General features: G+C 39.7%; 1 protein-coding gene across 2 annotated transcripts in view; it reads left to right on the forward strand.

Moving 5' to 3' along the window:
* The window catches only part of MOSMO (modulator of smoothened), a 31,202-nt gene that overhangs the window by 1,023 nt on the left and 8,456 nt on the right, over positions 1–21,723 (forward strand). The window contains exons 2-4 of one of the 2 annotated variants that reach the window (XM_064390353.1): positions 4,385–4,504; positions 6,747–6,816; positions 19,557–19,769. In XM_064390353.1, the coding sequence (XP_064246423.1) occupies positions 4,484–4,504; positions 6,747–6,816; positions 19,557–19,769 (304 nt within the window). In that variant the 5' untranslated portion in view covers positions 4,385–4,483. The remainder of the gene's footprint in view (positions 1–4,384; positions 4,505–6,746; positions 6,817–19,556; positions 19,770–21,723) is intronic. The other variant, XM_064390351.1, reaches the window with a different exon arrangement.

A 21,723-nucleotide genomic window follows, 5' to 3' on the forward strand; every position in this document is an offset into this window, starting at 1 on the left:
CCACTTCGACTGGCCACAGGAGCCGAGGGAGCAGCATGGAACTGTGTCAGGGAGGTTTAGGCTGGGTGTCAGAGAGTGATCAGGCACTGACCGGGCTCCCCAGGGCAGTGACTGCACGTTACACCTCTGTGTGTTCAGCAAGTGTCTGGACACTGCTCTCAGGCACATGATTTTTGGGGCTGTCCTGTGCAGAAACAGGACTTGGACTTGATGATCCCTCTAGGTCCCTTTCAGCTCAGGAGATTCTGTGACTTTTCCTAAACTTATGATTTCCAAGGAAAAATAAAATGCTTGGGAAAATGCTTCCACAGGTTAGTACAGAGAAAGCTGGCCTGGCTGTAAAGACTTTTGTCATAAATTCTTGCATAAATTCTGCTTGAAAATTTTTCTTCATCTGGCTTGCATCTTCCATGCCTAGTATTCAATGCATGTGAACTGTTGAACTGATTAAAGTTGTGTCATATTTCCTTTATTCTAATGAAGTGGAGTATTAAAAGCTATTTGGGGTTGGTGACTGTACTCTGACCAGACTGTACTTATGGCTTATTTGATTTGCTTCTAATTACCTAGTCTAGAACCCAGACTTTTCTACATGGTTCAGAGGAAAGGAACGAGTCCCTTCCCAAAGTGCAGCCCTCAGGAACTCCCTGGGTGACTTCACCATTCCTCCTGTAGCTAATTGTGATGATTTTCCTGCCTATGGCTAGATAAAATAGCTGGTTCTTTCCTCTTACAATTCCACCCAACAGCAGTGCTGCGGTAATGAGCCTTTCTTCAGGGGCTTAAAGTCAAATAAAATAGTATTCATTTCAATATTTAAATATGTCTTTCTGAAGTCCTGCCTCGTGTTAGCAGATCTTGTGCAATGTGTAGGTTGTTGGATTCTCTCTGCATGTATAGAAAGGAGATAACAAAAACTATTCTGAAAAAAGTGCTTATGGAAGAAACAGTCCTTTGGGAACTAAGCACAGTCCATTATGTTATTTTGTAAAGAAAAAGGTTTTCTATGTCTTTGTGATACAAAACTTGTGTCCTAAAATATTTTAAGCAGCAATCATTATTTCTTTACTTAGTGGATGTTTCCTTAAGAATCATCTGCCATTTCTGAGGTGCAACTAACAGTTTAATTAGGCTGGCAAACATGAAATCTGGATTTTTTCTGAGGGACTTCAGCAGTCAAAGAATGTTTTGACAGACCTAAGCCTTTTTTTTTTCTTTGCTCTGTGTTGAAGCCAAAAAAATTGTTGTCTTGTAAAACCATAAAGGAGAGCTAGCTGCCATCCTTAATGATTCTTTTGTAGATTTTTATTGATACAGGATTCAGTGCAGTACTATAAGAGTTGTGCTTAAAGGCAATACAAATGTGTATTTCTGGTGCTTAGACCTCCTAAAATGAATGATTTGTCCAAACTGTAAATAAAGGAAGTGTGGAGATGCCCACTGAACCAAGGACTTCCTGTAGTATTGAATTATGAGGTGGATGCTTTTATGAGTGCCATTCATTACCCAGAGACTGCTGGGGAGGTGTGGCACAGGGGGCACAGCCCTGGTGGGCACAGCCCTGGTGGTGAAACCTGCCCCAGCTGCTGGTGACATTCAGGGACTCTCAGCACACTACTGTGCTTGGAGCACATCCAAGGCATCCAGCTTCCATATGTGCCACTAAGAAGCAGGGTTTTTTTGGAGCATCCTTCACTCAGCTGGTGAAAGGAACTGTTTGGTAAAAGAAAATATTTCTTCGCTTTATCTCTGTGTTGTTAGGTTCATCTCCTGTGGGAATTATTCAAGATTCTGCTTCTACAAGCCTGGTACTGAGGAGGAAGGGGAGTAAGAGTGTTTCTCTGCTTGGCTGCTGTCCTGGGGGTTCTGAAAGGCAGCGTGGAGCAGCCTGCTCTCCTCAATACTGCAGCTGTTAGAGGATGGCAGGGAGCAGAGGTCTTGGCAAACCTGGGAAGGCAGCACTGCATTGGCTCATTCAGAGCTGTTTACAGCCACTAAGGTTGGGAACCTGGGCTTGTGCTTCAGGGAAAAAAAATCTGATTTGAATGCTAAACAATATGTACCTCTTACTCCAGAGATAGTGATGAGTTTCAGCTAAATTGGATAGCAAAATAAATCACTGGCTTTAATGCTTCTCTGAAAAATGGAGATAGTTTTCAATATTTTTTAAATCAATATAGAAGGGCTGATTAGTCTCCTAAATCTTACTCTTAAAGATAAGTTTTATAGTCACTTGAAAAATGTTGGCTATAGAAATTTCTCCCCAGCAATTATCAGCAAAGGATTGCAATTGAGATTATTGAAGGTCTCAGATGCTTATCTGTCCTTAGGCCAGAAGAACTACACCTTTGTGAACACGGGTCCTAGTCTCTGTTGGACACTTTTTCTTTATGTAGTTTTGTAAGAATTGTTCATTAACATGGTTCATTAACTTGGTTTCAGATATTTCATACATCTTTAAGGTGGTAAAGGAGGGATGAAAATTAAATGGATTTTTCTCACAGTGAGCTCTATTGAGGTTTTGTTATTCGTGCTGTGCAAGTACAGAGCACTGATAACTCCAGTCTGGAAACCAGTGGCTGCTCAGTATTCTTGCACTGCCTGCCTTTTCTTATCAAACTGACGCTCTGTGAGAAATAAGGACAGAGTTGGCTTTAATTTCAGCCAATGCCTAAAGTGTCACTGATTTCAGTAGGAAGGAATTTTGCTCCTGTATCTCTACACTTCTGCAAAGAACTTTATAAGCTGATAGTTTTGTTTCCATATGTTCCCTTTTTTTGTGTGGGAGGGTCTTTAATGATTTTGATATTTTGTCTTCAGTAGGGGAGGAAGGGGGATAGAAGCAGCTCTAGCTTCAGCTCTCAACTCTTTTATAGGAAAAATGGTGTGAATAGTATGCACAGTTGAAATTAGAGATGTTAAAAGCTGTATGTGTGGGGGGATTGACAATTTGAAATGCTTTTATGGGGTTTAGGATAGGTCAAGTAATTCAAGGGAATAATTTAATCAAGTAAAATCTCCCTTCAGAAAGCTAAGCTATCAGTTTGTTTATGTGGCTTAGTCATCCCTTCCTATGTAGCATGATTGTTCATTTGATTCCAATTTACAGAACAACGTGTACCCTTTTTGTAGCAGTCATTAAGTTAACATGGATGTCAGGATTTAGGGGTGCTTGACTGATGGGTAACTCCTAAAGCAAGGATATATCACACCCTCCTGTGTGATCCACAGGGAGCACACAGTAGAATGTTGTGGCCAGGGCACTCAGCATGTGCCCAGCTGAGCTGAGCTGGGCCATGTTTGTGTTCAGCAGAGCTTCCAATTTCATCTTGAATCTCTGATAAAAGTATCAAGGTCACTTGTGTTAGGAGTTATGCTTTTCATTTAAACTGCCTTCTGTATCTTGCCATGCAGTAACAGTGTGATAATGAATTGTAAATCTAGAATATAACATTTGTTTAAAATTGACTGTTTACCAGTGCTGCCTTTCTATGTATCTTCTAAAGTGCTGTGTGTAGTTCTTGGGGTTTGCATACTCAGTTACTTTTTTATTTGTGAAGGATGATTTCAGATGCAGTGGTCTTGCAGAAGAGCAGGCTCTGTGCAGCAGGCCATTCCTCCTGAGGCAGTTAACTCCCTGCTCCTGTGGAATAAGTTGTCTAGTACTTAGTGGAAAATTACTGATGTTCACTGTTATTCCTCTGCATGTCATAGCTCTTCCTGGGGAATTTTGTTTCACGGTTCCAGCAGGAACTGTAGCTTTGTTGGGATCAGCTTAATGAGCTATCACAGGTAAAATGACCAAGCAATGATTCCTGGCTCCTGCTGAGCTTGAGACCACTGAAATATTTTTCTGTAATTGGAGCACTGACTATACATGGCATAAACCCAAGACCACATGAAGGCGCTCAAATGAACTAATACTTCTAACTAGAATAAAACAGATAAAGTAAATAAAGTATCCACAACTTAAAGAGGGTGTAAACTTGAGTTCCAGCTGGCATTATTGTTCTAAATGAAGTTGTCTGCTCAAAAAGTAGTGATATGTAAAAGTCAGTATGACATATTGCCAGTGGCTTCTGCCCTTTAGGGCCTGTGCTGAGAGACTTCATGTACCATGCTCCCCTGAGGACAGGTCATGGTGGAGAGCAGCCACTGTGCTGCCCTCTGAAGGAGATAGTGTTGTTTCTGTGATGTGTGGAGAGCTGGCTTTTCAAAAACTGTCTGTAAAAGGGTTCTGGTGATCATTTGTTAAGCACCTTGCAATATACTCAAAAAACACAGTATGCATCTCCCAGCTCTTCTCAGTAGAAAGTGATGGGACATGATAGGAAGCAATTCTACAAAATTACTTTTTCCTAATGTTTTTTGTGCTATCATGTAGTGACTGTGACAGGAGAAGTTATTTGCCCTTTCATGAACCTGTTTGGATTGCATGCTGAGAATACAAATAAAAGGAGGATGATACAGAGAATGAAGATTTATGTACCATCAGGTCCTAGAGGTGAGTGCTGAAAAGCAATCTCCCAAGCCATCTGAACATCAGAGTGTTAAAATTAGATTGTAGGACATAATTTTCAGGAAAACACATTTCTCTGATGGATGCTCCCAGGTGTGTGAGGAAGGAGGGAAAGGTGATGCTGGGTTGTAATGTGTTGCTGATCCCCACAGTGAGGGATGAGGACTTCCTGCTCCTGAGATGCAGGCCCTGCCAGCAGCACTTGCATTTCAGAGAATTTGCCAATGCTTTAAAAACAACAATAACAAACCCAAACAAGAACAAGATTCTAAACCTCATATCATGTGAATACTCTAATAAGAGTGCCCTGTTAATGGGTCTGCCTGGACTGGGAGGGTCAGTGCCATCTTTAAAAGGAGCATTTCCATTCCACTTTGTGTCTGTAGATGTCTTTCAAGTGGATGTAAAAATGTGACAAAGCAGAGTGTTTGAATTGTGCTTGGGTTCTGTAATCGACCAGGCCTTAAGGCACAAGAAAAATCAATAGAAAGGCATTGTTGTAATGGATTAATTTTGTGCTTACTCAACCACTCAGCAATTAAACATATGGAACTATTTTATGTGTAGGAAGAATCTCATGAAAGAGAGCTGTGTCAGCCTGGTTATTTGAGCTTGCCAGAGAAGACATGCGAGAGCCGATTGCTTTTGTCCATAGAGGAACTGATGTTTTACATCTGCTTTTTAACAAATACAAACTCGTGCTGCTCCTGTTAGATGCATGTTTTGTTTTCTCTTTAGCATACAAAAAGGTACAAAAGTGTTAGTTTGCCTTCCACCAAATCCTGTTGAATTCCTCACTCTCTAATGAGAGTCAGGTAAGAAATACCTGATTATAGAGTACAGATCTGGGAGCCAGTAACCTTCAAATACAGCATCTGGCATGGCTGACTTTGGATTTTGGCAGGTTATTGTGGTAGTACCCCACTTTCTTCCTCTGTAAAACAGAGGTGGTGTCTTTATCACAGAACTTTTATTAGCATTGGTGGCAAAGTTTTAATTTAATTTTGTTTTTAACTGTTGTTCCCTATCACAGCTTTACTTTATTAAACTAAGGGGAGCAATCACAGAATAACAGGCATTTAATTTGGCTTTTCTAATAGTAGATGCTTTGGATAAGGTATTTGACTTTCAGATATTTGGAATAACCTTTTTATTTACTTACCAGTAGTGTGCACAGTTCCTACAGAACTAAATTCTATTCAGTATGTGCAGATACAGATTTGTTTTCTGTCCATCCTGTGCTTTACTCAAGAAGTATGTAACTGTAAAGCTGCTTTATACACAGATGGTTTGTCTGTGGGAAAGGTGCCTTGTTGAAACTTCAGCTTTGTGGCTTCAGGAAGTTACCTGACTTTCCTCTGTTTTGAAAATCAACTTAGACCTGATTGGAAAGTGTGTGTATTACATTTTTTGCCACAAACTTACACTGAAATCAACACAAGAGCAACTTAAATGTATGAGTCTTAACAGTAAGGATTCAATAGTGTGTACTGCAAAACAAAGATGTAAAATTGTTTGAAATAATAAAAAAAAAAGGAATCCTGTTAATGGCTGGGGCTTATTAAAAACATTTGTATTGTTAGTTTCCAGCCAGCACTTACATGTGAGCAGCATTATGTAAACTCCATTTGTACTTTTGCCAAAGCAAAGAAGATCAGTAGGTCAGACTTTTAAGCTTGACCTACTTTTTTTTATAGGTACTTCACAACAGCTCAACTTTTCCCCATTTATTTTCATGCTGTGAATTGTGTAGGATTTTCATCTTAGACAGGAGTTCTTCACCTCGTTCTTGAATCCTTTTCCAGCAGTGGTTGAGACCTTTGTATTTCAGAAGAATGTAACTGGAGTGACTCATGGATGAGGAAGTATATTGAACTTCACAGAGAATAAATGCTGCTATCTATTGTAGAAACAGATACAAAATGATGTTTGTTGTAAGGTAGAACAAATACAATATGAAGGCTGTTTTATTCTTCTACAAAGTTATTTGGGAAAACTATAAAATTATTTAAAATTTGTAGTTCATAGAATTTTAAATTTAAAAATACTTTTCCTATTACCTGGTTGTAAGTTATTATTGTAATTCAAAGTGCCTACAAATTTAGTAATTGACAGAGTTTTTTATTAGTAAGGCTTGTATGCAGGAAAAAAATTCTTTGATAATTTTGCAGCAATCCCCTTATGTATGCTCCAGCTGCTTTGTTCAATTTCACTTTTCTTCCCCAAGCCTCTGACTGATGGAGATAGACACAGATCTGAGAAACTGGAGATATGGCCAAGAAGAGGATCTGTGCAGGGTACGTGTCTATTTTAAGGAGAAGGGAAACAAGCCAAGACTGGCAAAGCATTCCTACTGGCCTGATTCTGTAGGGATCTATATGGAATCAATGGTCAGGTTATATCCCTTCCCAGTGTGAAGCTTTTGGCTCTTCCTCTGATACAGTTTTAGTTCCTGTCTGATGTATTGTCTAGTATACATATTTTAAACCTTGTGAGTAGAGTTGATGACAAGAGTTTGGGCTCTCGGGTACCCTAGGAAGTGTCTGATTGTGATGGTTTGTCTGTGGGGTGGGCTAATCCAGTAGGAAATACTTGCTGCTAACAGTTTGAGGTTCAAAATTCACAGTGTGTGTGGAGCCTGGTTCCTGGTCTTTGAGCAAAACATACTCAGTGTTACATCTGGGTCCTTGGGGTGATCTAAAATGCTCCCTTGTGAGGTCGTCAGCAGCCTCCCAGTGATTCACTGCAGCATTCAAAGCCAGCACAGCCCAGTGCAATAGGCAACAGTTGGCTGCTCCCCAAAAACCTCATGGTAGCTGCAGTTCTATGCCATAAATTACAAAGCACTTTGGGATCATTAAGGATGACAGTCTCTCAAGGTGTGGTGATTAATACCCCACTTGGATGTTTAAATACTTGTCCAGTTGAAGACAGTTCACATTTGGCCTTGATGGTGGGCAATTCTTTGTGCCATTGTTTGCACACTGCATTAAAAGGGCTGGGCTGTCTCTAAGCTTGGTACATCCAAGAATTTAATAATCAAATGACAGTGTACATAGACAGTAAAGTCAGCTAGGTTATTTCTGTAGTGCTCATCATGGAGCCAGCTTCCCAGTTTGTATTCTTGCAGTTCTTAATCCTGGGCTTTCCTTTCTTTCTCCCAGGTTGTTCTGAAGTGGTTTCCACTTCTCTTGCTGTGACTACTTTCTGCTATTGGCAGCAACTATAATTTAATTATAGTTTAAGGAATAGCTGTGGGATCAGAACAGGACATATGATCATTCAGTGTACCTCAGAACTGCTTTGCTGTGAATACTTCAGAAGGGCTGCTTTGAGCCTAGATTCTTTGTACTTTTCTCAAATGGATGGCATATGTAGTAAGTTCTGCAGTAAAATCTTGTATACAAGGAAATGAGAGGGATCCTGACTTCATTGATAAGCAGGGCAAATGTAAAGTAAGAGGGAATGGTTTCGTCTGTGACTTCATTAGTGTGAGCTTAAGGTATCAAACATTAAAAACCTCTAATTGTAATGTCTCTATTCCAAAGTAAAGTGAAGAAAATTCATAAAGGACTGTCATGGGCTTCAAGTTTCCTGAAGAATGACTTCTGTATAGTGGGTGACTTGTTTGACTTAAAATTTGCTTTGATATATTTGGTCTTCTCTATACGAAATAGAAATACTCAAAATTGAGCATTAAGAGATATTTTTTTCTCAATCATAGACAGTAATCCAACAGTATTCCCACAGTCAGTGAAAGTGTCAGCTCCAGAACTGCAACAGTGGAAGAATCTGATTTCCTTTCTTGTAGAGGAGAAAAGGCACTGCTGCTTCCTTGTGCCTGTTGATGTGAGGAGCATTGTAGGCGTTTCATGCTGTGGGGGAAGAGAAGTCACAAGGGTGAAGAAAGAACTTTTTTATTTTCCTTAGGTTGAATTGCATTCTGAAATGGATTGTGCACCTAAATTTGTGTGTTAATGATGTGCTCTCCATCGTAGAAACTTGTGGGAAGAAGCATGTTTCACTTTGTTTTTTAAACCCACACTTAATTCAATTTAAAAACTATGCAACAAGATTGTACAGGAAACCTGAAGAGAGTGAAAGGCCCAAAATTTCTAATGTGGTCCCATAAATTCTTTCAGTGGAATACTGCTGGGTCACTCTGCAATTGCAAGAAGCACCCTGAAGTTTAATACATGAAAAATGGTGAAATAAAGAGAGTAAAGGCCAGAAGTAGCAGTTGCTGTTTCACAAACAGAAGTCTGTTGACATATGCCCAGTGTAATCTGAAGTAAATGTTCCCTGTAAGCTGATGTTCAGTAAGATGAAGTTGGTGATAAGAACAGAGGATCTCTTGGTTGTTTATATAAAATCTAAAATTAGAGTGAATCTGTTTCAAAACGTCAATATAACAACTGTATAAACATCTGTTAACAGATACATCCTTTGGAGCACTATATAACATCTGGTTGCTTTTCAAGAACAGTCCTACTTGCTCAGAAAGGACTGAGCCTTGTTGTTTCAATAAAATGGTATTTCACTTCAGTGAAGTGCAAATTTAACTTCAGGAATGGTCTGTCTTCTCTTATACGAGCAAAAAAAAAGAGAACTCTCCAGACTCTTAACAGTCTATTTTTGTAGATGCCAAATTGTGATAAGGGAGAAAGTGTTATCACCACACAGACAGCACCTGTTAATTGCCTAAATAATTCAAGCTTAAATTATGCAGACTGCTAAAACAAGGACTTGCCCTAGCAAAAGCAATAAGAAAATGCGTACTTCAGGATAAATCCTGATTATGCTTCCTGCACTCCTATTGTTCTTTGTTTTTAATGTTTTTGTTGTGATGGGAACAGCAAGTAAATGCCTAAATTTGAGAAATATTATTGCAGAAGAAAGTTGGAGTTTGGTTTGGTTTATTTTCCAGTTTGCTTTTTGTATTTGTGGGGGCTTAAAATGTTAATTAGTCAGGAAACTGTGTGCCAGCAGTCCTGAAGGACAACTTTGTATGTAGTTCAGCTATATCTCAGTCTGTCTTTCAGCACATAAAGTGTTACTTGTAGATAATAAAATCTTGGCCCTGTACCTAATCCCTATTTGAAGTGCAGTTTAACCTATATTCCCAGTTGTTACCAGCATGTCATACACAGATTTGGCAACAGTTAGAAAGCACCTTTAGGAACAAAAGCTACGGTTAAGTTTTGTTTTACTTGAAGTACTGTTCTAGTTGCAATGAAGTACATTTTTTTGAGTAAATAGGTGCTGTTCTTCAGTTGATAAAAGTGCCTTGTGAAAAAAGCAAGTCTGGTAGACAAAGACAGGATCTTGTATATCCCCAGCAAGTATAGTGTTGGTAACCTGTGTGTCTGTCTTGCAAGACCAGAAATGTGCTTAATCTTTCCATTTTTTCTAGTGGTTTTAATGAAGGATTACTTCTACCTGCAAACCTCCCTTCTCATGTCCTCTTTGCTATAAATACAATCCTGCCAGCAGTTATGTGCTGTAAAGAAACTGCCACAATCGTTAGTACATTTGGTTTGGACTTTGAATGTTCTGTTCTTTATTTAGCATAGTCTCTTGTACTTTCTGGTAATCTGTGCCTAAAATATTCTGTCAGCAGTGGACCAAGAGAGAGTTATGCTCAGGTGTAGGCAAACACTGAAGCACATAAGGTATATTTAGGCTGTTTACAGAACAGACACTGAAACTTTGCAAATGTGTTTGTAACCATATAAATGCCAAAATGCATTTCAACACTTCTCTTTTCACCTTCACCACTGGTGATTCATGGAGGAGCCAGATCAGTGGGTGTCCTTGGAGCATGTCTGATGCAAGCTGAGATCAGTGCAAAGCACAACAGTTATGTCTGACAGAGGAAGATGATCCTTATTCCTCATGAATTTAATTTGTTAAGATGCACAGGCAATCTTGAAGTCAGAGCCAGGACCTGAATCTTCCCTCTACATTGAAGGCTTTTCTCATTATGGTAGAGAAGTTGCTTTAGGCTGTAACTGGGAAGGTTGAGAGTTATTTTCTCTCCATGAATTAAAAGAGGGAGAACAATAGAGTACTGTAGTTGGTATGGTTTGGGAAATTTGGTGTATCTGTCCTGATCTGCTTGAACACATCTAATAAGTTTATAACTCAGCTAACTTGGGGAAATTATGCTTTTGGATATGCAGGAGTTAAAAATGGAGGGCTCTGAAGTCCAGTTGTTGCCACTCTGTGAACACACCATCTTGTGAAACACCTGAACTACTGCACTGTGAGATCCAGAATTTCTGTGTTGTTCTGGTTGTGTTGTGTTGTACCACATGGCAAACCCTGGTGCTACCTTTGCTGTCCCAGCCTGGCCAGCTCATGTCACTGGTGATGCAGCCCCAGAGACCTGCACATCACCCTTACACCTGCAGGTGCTGAGCAGAGCACTTCTGAGAAGGTTGGGGCAGGGTTGTGTGCTGTACTGGATAAAGAGGTATCATTTTACAGCTCTGTCTGAAGCCAAACATAACTAACTGTTAAAAAGAACACAAGCTCATCAGATGTTAAATGGCAGAACAGCTGTGGGTGTCATAGCTTGTGGCTTTCAGCTGAACATATGGCATAAAATGGTGTGGCTGACTCAAAAATCATTTTTAAATATTGACACTGCCTTTGATCTTTCTTTTTTTAGTCAGTGAATTTTGTCAATTTTGAGTAGCTCTACTTTGGTTGGAGGAAAAATGGAAATAACTAGATTCTTTGTTTGTGTTTTATACTAAATAAAACATTGCTTTCTTATTTTAGGAAAGTTCTCTCCTTTTTTCCAGGCCCTTGCCACTTCAGAAACTGTAAAGATTCTAGTCACTGACAAAACTATTTCGTTGTGAAAATGCTTATAGTGTTAGAAAATAAACAACCAGAAGAATGCAGCTTATTAGAGATCCTTTTAACCAACATTTAATTAATGCTGTCTTCTGAAGTAGGAATGAAAACCTTCTTCTGAAAGAAAGAATACCTTCAGCACAGGCAGACTTCTTGGCTCTGATATGTGAGAACACACAGCCTTTGTTGTGTCAGGAGAGCTGTTCCTGCATTAGTGCCCGAGGGTAGCTCTTAGAGAGTCTGGTGATCCATCAAAAAAAAAATCTAAAAAAGAGAGGGGTTGCAAAATTAAAAAAAAACATTAAGTAGACTCAATACACAAGCAGCAGGGCACTGAAAGTTACTAGAATTCAGAAATAAACTCATTTTTATTAGTCCAAATGTCTGCAATTTAGGGATCTCTTAGAACTAATGTATCATAATGATTGTCATCTGTAGTAATAAACTTTTCTAATATGTGTAAGTCTTTCTCAATAGATGGCCCCTGATTTTTTTTTTCTCTTTGGGAAAGGAAGAGGGAGGGCAAAGACTGTGGGTGTTGTGTAGGGGGGATTTGGTTTGCATTAAGCATGCTACAAACACAGAATTGAAAAATTTTGAGGCAATTTGGCACCAGATGTTCTTCAGCAGCAAGGCAGGGGCTTTTCTGCTAATATACCACAACTGTTTGGACATTGGCTTTAGACTTTAAAATTTGGAATTCTTCTCATTAAATTCAGTAAGATTACTAAGGAGTACCAAAAATGGTACCTAATAAGTTCAGTTCTCTGGAAATTAGATTGTTAAATATAGAGAAATTGGTAGGTTCCTCATAGTTAACATAAGCTGCGTTTGAAGCCAGGAATATTGCCTCACCTGTATGAATATTTTTAAGAATACTTTGTTCCTGAAGCAAGTAAACATCCTTTACATCTCTAGAGCAAGAAGGATGATCCATTTCAAAGTTTGGAAGGAAGAGAGCATCAGATATGAGAGAAGGGGATAAATAGAGTAGAAGAGAAATAACATGCTGTATAACATAATTTTACAACAAGGACTCTTACAACAAGGACTCTTACAACAAGGTTCTTAAAAGAGGCCCTCTAGATGTAATAGCAACTTGACAAGTAAATCTAGGTCTTTTTTAAAAACTGACTTTTTAACATAGTATAAATATTTTTTAGCTGTTTGCTTCATACCAATAGAAATCCAGTGGATATATGAATTGATCTTACATCTTGTCTTCTTCAAGGTGAGAAACTCCAAAGCTTTTTTTCCCAGGGTTATGATACCTATTAGATGATTCAAGAGACAAATTGGAGTGAAGGCCAAAAGTATAAGATTTGGCATATAAAAGGTGGGAAAGATAATTTCTAATCTGTTTGTTTTGAACTATTCTATGTTCTGTGCCTTTGCAGCTGGTCCTCTGTTATTCTTTTCAGCCTTCCTGTAGATCATCCTTTAACATTCATAAATCTTATTTTAGTGAGTCTTGGTTTCCTGTTAATCTACTACCTGAACAAACTACTGGAACATCCGTGGTGAAAGAATCAATCTGTTCTGCTACATCCTGAATACTGTACGTGCATGGTAACCTCAAGGTTATTTTAGCAGCATAAGTGCTAAAGAGCATCTACTCAAACTACCTCCATCCCTCACTAAAGAGGTAATTATTTTTGTAAGAACTGTGCCAGACACTGTATTCTCATACTAAATTAGAGACTGGCAGTTGATCTTATTTTTTATTATTTTATATAACCTTTATACCTGTCCAGGTATATCTCAGTTACTGTGTTGTCCTACAGTGACTGAAACAAAAATGTGGAAGACCAGGTGTTCCACTTGCATACAGTTACTTAGTTGCAGTTAATGATGTGTATGTGCTGTTTTTTAAAATGCTCTGATATGATGCTGTTTGAGGCTATAAACTTTTAAAAATTGAATTAGTGGGTCAAGGTTGAAAATTGAGATGATGACTGTAATTTACAAGGCTGTAACTGTAAACACTTACAACTGTGAACTGTAGATCCAGAGTAATTTTGTGAGCTGTGCCTGTGGGCCTCATTCAGTGGGACCTGACATTCAGAGACCCCATGATTCTGTTTGATTCTTACAACATGGGCCTTGCTGTACAGGATCTGGTGGTTTTCCCCACATTGTTAAATCTTTTTTCCTCCTTTATTTTGCAAACCAGCAGGATGCTGTTATCTTTTTCCTCTTCACACCAGAGGAGGTGCTTATTCTAAAGAGGCATAACTTTTCCCCTAACCCCTACAATGCTTATTCTGAGCATGGCTAATCTCATAAGAGGGTACAGGGCCTGATTTCTAATCAGTTTTGCACTGGAAAAGTAGAATTAACTGTATGGAGTACCTCCAAGACTGTGGTAGGGAATGATCAGTACTGTCAGTTCCCTGGATTTTGGGAAAGGCAGAAGGGAGAGCCCTCTGTTTCCAAGAAACTACTACCTAGACTATAGAATTCATAGAAATTTTGCCCAAAATAAAATACATATAAATAAACCTAAAGAAGTCATTCTCTCTTCCCCCTTTGTACAGCAACATCCCTTCAAGTGCCTGTTGCAGGAAAATAAATTCCATATGTTAAGAATGGGAAACATCCCACTTCAACTGCCAAATTCCTTTGATGACTTTGAAAATGTTCTTCTTGGAAGTCCCTCCTCTTTGTTTCCTATATGGGTAGGTGCATTGGAACTGTTCTTTCCGTGCTGTGTTGTTTGTTCCTCTCAGAAATTCCTCGGCTTCGCTTCACTCACATTGAGAGCAGTCTTCTGTCAGAGAGCTTGGTTGCAGGCAAGGAGCAGCAAACATGTTAAAGGCAAGCTGGCCAATGCCAACTTGATGGTTATCCTTAACACTGGTGCCTAGAATTAGTCTGCCATGACCAAATCACCGTGTCTTCTTTAGACCTTTCAAGTTTCCACTTGGATGGGCAACAAGCTACAGCTCTGCTTATTGCTGGAGCTTGTTCCTCTTAGGTGGACCTGCACCTTTTCCCATTCAAGTTTGTAATCTGAATAGAACTTAGAAATTTTCCAAAACCAAGCTGTCCTTGTCTGTGGCCCAGTGGGAGTTACTGGGAATGGCTTAACTGAGGTGCCCTTAACTTCACATATGTGATTCCCAGGCATGTGACTGTTACCTAACCAGCAGCAATGAATGTTTTAGTGTGCCCAAATAACACAGCTCCATATACTGTGCTCATTACTAAAATATAAAACTTAGCAGTGCCCTTGCCACGCTGGAAGTGCTCTAAGATTTATGTCACCAGCACCTCATTAAGAAACCTCTAAACTCTGCTTTTCACTTAGCAAAGATGGTTTAACAAGTCCACAGTACACTGAAGAGAAGTCTCTCCTTTGGGTAGGAACTGTCTGCCAGTCACAACTGGCATTTCCAGCAGTACCACCCCATCTCATCAGGACAAGGAAGGAGGGAGAGCAGGTGGTTTTCTGAGGGCAGATCCAGTTTTAACCCCCTCACAAGCCATATTGGCCATAATACTTACTAAATGTTAGCATAGAGCATTTTGGTAAGGATGTGGTTGATGTATTGGAGATAGAAGTAAGGAATGTAAGGTATTTCAGATGCATTTAAACCCAAGGAATAGCATTTTGTCTAAAATGATAAACTAATTTTCAAGTTGGGACAGTAGGGAGTGCAGAGGAGGAGGAGGTACCCCAGGCTGAGCAAGAGCAGTTCTGAGGGTTTGTGCCTTGGAGGTTCATGTGTCAGCATAGCTGCAGAGCTCTCAGTGTTAGGGACCTCCTAACATTTGAGCCCCACCTCATTCACTGCATCTTGCTTTTACCATATTAGTTGTTTCTGGTGCTGTGGAGAGCTCCTCATGGCAGTGGCACTCTCCTGTGTCCATCTGGCACACTCAATCCCGCGTGTGCTGGCACTCAGATAACAGATGAACACGGAACATCTGAGTGGCCATTATTATGCTGCTGCTTTCCAGCTGTGCTATCGCTGTGCCACTTTTAATAATTCAGAAGTGATGTAGAGGGGGAGTTAAAGGGCTGCAGCAATCTTTGTTTCTCTCTGTAGAGTGTGATTCCTCCTTGGTGGCTCTGTAGTTACCAGGGAAACAAGAGAGGGATGGCAGAGCACCGCGGGGCTGGAGGGGGACCTGGGGGTCCCTGGCAGCTGCACATCTGCACCAGGGGGGAAATGAGGGCTTGCCTTTGTTGGTTTGGTGCCCTTCCCCCTCTTTTCCTCAATGGTTTTGTGAAATTTAATTGTTACATAGGTGATGCTCCCCAGCGTTGGTGTATTTGTTCAAGATCCTTTTTATCATTGATTCTAGTAAAAATATGCAGTGTCCAAAAATGAGCATTACTGGTGGTTTTGAGGAGTTGGATGATCAAAAAATCTTTCTCTGAAATTAACTGGAGCCTGTTTATACACAGACTGTCACTACTGAGAGGCTTTTTAATGTGTTAGAAATGCTTTGGCACTTCAGGGAATAGGTTTGCTGGAAAGGAATAAGGACCACTTCAGTAACATTTACTCAGTGCAGCATTCTCTGATTTGATAAAGGTCGAATTTCATTTTTAGTAATTAGCATATCTGTCCTAATCACCTCCTGCTCTAGCTGTACTGACCTGAATAATGCCAGTCTCAGAAGCTCTGGGGAGAGAGGCAGGTGAGAGCAGGGGAGCAGCCCCTGCACCTCGGGGTTCTCACTGTGGCTCTGATCCGTGCAGGCAGGGGGAGGTGGGTGGGCAGCTGTGTTCACTGCACTGCAAATGTTTAGGGCTGGATCCATCCTTCAGCTGCCTAATCTACTGGCATTAGCTGTGCTGTTTGTTCCATACCTGTGTTAGGTGCTTAGATTTTCAGCAATTATGCTGAAGTAGCTCTGAGAGGATGACTTAAAAACTTTTCCTTATGGATCTCGGTGGAACTTGGTGATTGATTTGAGATGGGCTGTTGAGCTCTTCTCTAACTACAGGCAGAAAAACTCTGTGCAATTTTATATCCCTCTTTTCAATGATAGACTAGATAAGGGGAAACAAGATTTTCTGTAACAAGTTTGTTTGCAGCTCCCTGGCAACTGTTTGCTTGATTGCTTCAGAATGGAACCAACAGAATAAAATACCATATAAACACGCTCTGCTTTTGAATTTCATGGCAAATGAAAACTGTTTTTCCACACCAGAGACTTCTTTTGAAGTCTGAACTCAACAGATTTGTCACTATGGAATGAGCCCTGAGGTTTTATTTCCTTGTGCCCACTTTTTGCACACAAGTGAGGTATTCCTATGTAGTCAACTTGAACTTTAACCGAATTTATGAGCACATAATGAGGTTGATTTTCCAGTTATCTTTGTGAAACCTTCAGAAATGGTTCACAGACCTCTTGCCCTCTATTTGGCTCCCTAGAGGCTGCAAATTCAAGGTTCAAAACCTTAAATATGGAGTATATCAGCTTCAGATTTGTAATCCATAAAGCAGAGTGAAGACAAAATACTGTGTATGTGCTAGAAAGAGCTTAACCATAAAGCTCAGTATATTTCTTCCAAATGTCAGATACTGAAATTTAATTGCTGACATTTTAAAACTGATTAAAAAAAAACAAAAACCAGCAAACAAAGCCAAAAAAACCCCTCACCAGAGTAAAATAATACATTTGGGCATCAGAAGTGATGTTTAGGAAGCCATTCCCTGTACAGTTTCTGCAACTGCCCTTGTGTATTAAGAAGGAATGCTACTGTGGTACACTCACAGTTCAGAGATTTTTTCTTCTCGTTTTCTTCATTTTCGTTCCTCAGTTTTTTTGTTTGGGTGGTTGTTTGGGTTTTTTTAAATCACCTTTTGGAGTAGTAGATGTTGATAGCAAGATAAATTGCATTAAAGCAATAGTTCAAGATGGAGTTCTCGGTTTCCTCTAGGTATGGCACTTCTGGGCTTAGCTTTGGTTCTCTCTGAATCTGACATGTTAAGTGTGCTCTTGTTAGTTGAAAAATATCTTCAATATAAACTGCAAATTGCATGTACAAAATGAAATAGTTGTCTCTTATACATGCTCATCTACAGCAGCTGTTTTTCAGTTTCAGTTAAGACACAAAATGGTACCATGCAGAGTGACTCTTATCATTGCTGCTTTTTCCAAAGTTAAAAATGCACTAAATTATTGCCACTGAAGTCAGGAGAGGTCTTTGAATTCATAAAGCATCTATTGAGTGTATGATGTCATTTTTATGAAGTCATTCTTTGATTAGAATTGCAGTTTAGAAAAAACTGACTTCTGCTGTAAGGATAGCAAAATTGTTGTTAAATCCTGGTCTTGCACAGTGATTGGGATTAATTTCCTGTTCTATGATGCTGCAGTGAATGGCTTCTTTATCCCCAAACTACAGGAAACTGCTCAGTGTTTTGTATGAGGATCTGCAAGTGTGTGTGTTCCAGGGAGTTGACATTTAAGGACACATCTCCCCTCTGCCCCAGCAGCTGATGTGCAATGGAAACATTGCAAGCTCTGGAAGAGAAGCAGTTCATGTAAACTGCACTGTGCAGGCATGGAGCTGGGCAGGATTGCTTGTGTAACCCTGGCTCAGGTTTGGGTGATCCTGGTGCACAGCAGTGGTGTGATTGCTGTGTATCTGGAGTAGAAAATGCCAACTTTATTTGTTTTGTAGTTGTTCAGTTTTTCGCTGAAAATTCATCCCTGAATCTTTCAGTCGATGGATGTGTAATTAAAAAGATATATTTGAATAATACTGAAATTTTGTAGTCTAAAAAAATGTTGAAGAATACTTCAACAGAACAGCTTCAGTAATGGTTTTGCTTTTGCTTTCTCATCCCCTGGGATATGAAGCAGTACATTTAATAAGACTCTAAACATCTAATAAAACATAATATGCTGCTTCCTAACCCAGCAGTTCTAAGCTCAGAGGCTGATTCTGCTGGCACTCCTTGCTCAGGTGTGAGCAGAGAGGATCTGTAGAAATTGGCTCCAGGGTGCCAGGAGGTGCATGCTAGGACTGGTTAATCTTTTGACTGTTGGCTTTCTCCTTTGTTTCACACTTTTTCTTTCCCCCCAAAAGAGGCTAGAAAGTATGATGGATGTTTCTCCCTCCAAAGGACATACTAAACCTAAGCTTCCTAGTCTTACTGTAATTGTGTCTAAGTTGTCCCCTTTTTACATGAAACAGGTCAACTGAAACAATATTTACTTGAATAATTTGTGGAGAAAGATGTTGTCTCTAATGCTGTCCACTGTTAGGTTTTGCTCCTAATGTAGATAAAGGATAATTGTGATTATTTAGGACAACAGTTCAGAAGAAAAGACAAAATTGAGAAATGTAGAACTTAATGTTTAAGAGACAGTGGAAGAAATTAATATTGCATATTAAATTTGGGTTAGAAAGATAATTATTAAAGCTCACTAAAAGCTTCTTTATGGGTCTCAAAAGCACTGACTTGGATTTAAAAGAAGATTTTTTAAAAAAATTATTATTTAACAGAAAATACACAATTTTGGTTAAATCTTTACGATTCCTGTACCAATTTTATCCTTTTCTAGGATCTTTTTGATAGATCTTTTCTGTAGATTTCCCAGTTTCTGTGTGTAGTAACTCTTGTTAGCAATCAAAAGGATTGATCAGTCTTGCATGGAGGGACTCTTTTTAATGAGTTACTGTCAAGAAGTGGGGTTTTTTTAATGTTTTTAAAATCATACATTAATCAAATGCAGTTTCTGCTGCAAAAGTCAGAGACTTAAAGCTCTATTTACAAATGAGGGGAAAAGATATTAGACAATTAAATGCATTTTAGGGGGGCTGCAACTCATTTTGTTAGACTATAAAACTACTTCATCCTGCACAGATGAGGGAGTGATCCTCTATGCAAGTCAGCTACCACGTTAGCAGATATTGGCAGGCTTTATTACAAGTGCTTTATCCCTTTGATTGGACCTTGATTGCCACTCAGGAACCAGATACAGCTTGCAGCCATCTCACTTCAGCTTGTGCAAGCATGTGATGAAGGAACATGAAGACAGATGTTTATAGCATGCCCCCCATCCTCCGTGTTTGAAAGGCTTACTGAGGTTCATCAAAGAAAGACTCCCTTACTCTGGGGCAATTCTGAGCTGTGGTTTGCAATGGAGCGCCCCTCAGAGAGGATTTTGAAAGTTTACTTGCCTCTCTGCTATGTGTTTTCAGGTGCTCTCACAGTTGGCCTTGTGCGACAGTGTCAAACCATCCATGGACGTGACAGGACCTGTATTCCTCCACGGCTGCCTCCCGAGTGGGTCACTACGTTATTTTTCATCATAATGGGAATCATTTCACTAACTGTCACATGTGGCTTGCTGGTGGCTTCCCACTGGCGAAGAGAAGCTACTAAATATGCCCGCTGGATAGCTTTCACTGGAAGTAAGTGACCTCAACTGCACAGTTGACCTGTATGCAGGATAAACTGCTGGAGTCTGAAATAACACCATAGTGTTGGAAAGGAGCAACTGCTTAGGGCTCCTGCTATGCAAAACCTTCCTTCTCTTTGAATAGTACATCTGAGGGAAAAATTCAGAAATAAAGGGGTTGGTGTCTTAAGTGACTGTAATTGAGAGGGAATAATGGTGTGGAAGAAAGGAAGGCCTGACCCCTTTACCTTCCCTGGGCAGTACCATTAATTGACCTAAGAAAATGAGCAGGGATCAAAGAGGTCAGCTCTGACTTGAGTGGTTGTAGTATTTCATACTTCCCCACTCCCATATATCCAGGACTTAATCCTAGCAGCTTGCAATTACTGAAAATTCCCTCTCTGAGGCAGAGGAGGCTGTTGGTACATCTGGGGTAACCTGTCCTTACTCAGGTGTCTCGTGAATACCTCGTTCTGGGTTGAGGCTGGTTCAGTTCTGCTTCATGCTCACAGCAGCTGCTTTATCCAGAATGTCTGCATCCTAATTGGCTATGCAGGAGGATTGCCCACTGCAGAGCATCTGCTGTGCCTCACAGCACCAAGACTCCTGCTTCCAGAAGTGACCTGCAGCCGTGCTTTAGCAGAGGGAGGAGTACCAGTGGTTTTCTGCCTCCCTTCACTGTGCTCTGCATGAGCACCTGTGTAACTCCTCAGAGCTGAGCCTGCTCCAGCAGCTTGCACTCAGGGAAACATATCCTCTGGCTACTTCAGTGCAAAAGAACCAGTTATAATGAGCAAGGGGAATGACTTTCAAACTTCCTTTTCTTGGTGTGTGTTACAGGCTTAGCCCAACTGTGAAATGGTGCCTTAATGGTGGGGATGACAACATGAAAAAACTCAAAAGCACCTGAGGGCTTTTAAATTGACTTGAATTATGACAAACCACTAAAGGTAGTGTGAACACTAACTAGAAAATGCAAGTTTGTGGTTTACACGGGCATAAATAAGCTTTAATGGAACTCTGACATCTAATGATATCTAATGGTAGTTAGATTTAACCTTGTTTTTGGGAAGAGAATAATATTAAAAAGTGCTCAGCTTCAACAAAGGTACTTCACTGAGGTACTTGTACAATCAAAGCCATCTTTGTGACAACGTTGCAACACAGCATATTAAATTAATAGTGCTGCTCCTGCAGACAATGGAGCTATTGAAATGCTCTATCCATTGTGATTGACTTTCATTTATTTTCCAGTGAATGATTAAAATAGCAGATCTGAGTATTACTGAATATTCCATCCCAACTTTTCCAGTGCACCTGTTTATCTATACATATTTAATGTGTATCTAATATATATGGTGGGGGGTTAAAGTCAAAATGCTGTATAATGTTAAAATGCTTACAGAGAGCTGGAGTAAAAGCTCTTGGGTAAAGAGGGGAGTTTGAGTTCTAGATATCAGTGTTTTTCTTTAATATCTGAAATCATCACATCCCTGCAGCTTTAGTTTTCTACAGCTGTGATGATTAGTTCAGCCAAAAAGTATGGTACCCTAAGGCTTTTTTGTGGTGAGTTTTTTTCTCTAGAGATTTCTTCAGGCTTGCAACAGGTTCATTATTAGAGGTCTCAGTATAGAAAGACATTTTTATTTCACCGCTTGTCTTCTTGGTATGAGATGTTTAATAATGAAACACACTAATTTGTTCTTTTGCAAGTCAGAATTATTCATAATTCTATTAAGATATGATCTCTGTGTTGCTGAAATTATACAATTCAATGTCTTTGGTATTCATCTCCAATACATACAACTCTGTGACCTTTGCATTCCTGTTAACAAAGATGATGGGGAATTTTATCTCTGAACTCACTTGTTAGGAAAATTAATTTTGAAAAATAGTGAGTGGAAGGAAGATTTCTGGATTTTTCAAAAACTTGTTGAGAGTGACTTCTGTGGATCATTGGATGCAAC

The sequence above is a fragment of the Passer domesticus genome, chromosome 15 (genome assembly GCF_036417665.1).
Source record: "Passer domesticus isolate bPasDom1 chromosome 15, bPasDom1.hap1, whole genome shotgun sequence".
Lineage (NCBI taxonomy): Eukaryota > Metazoa > Chordata > Aves > Passeriformes > Passeridae > Passer > Passer domesticus.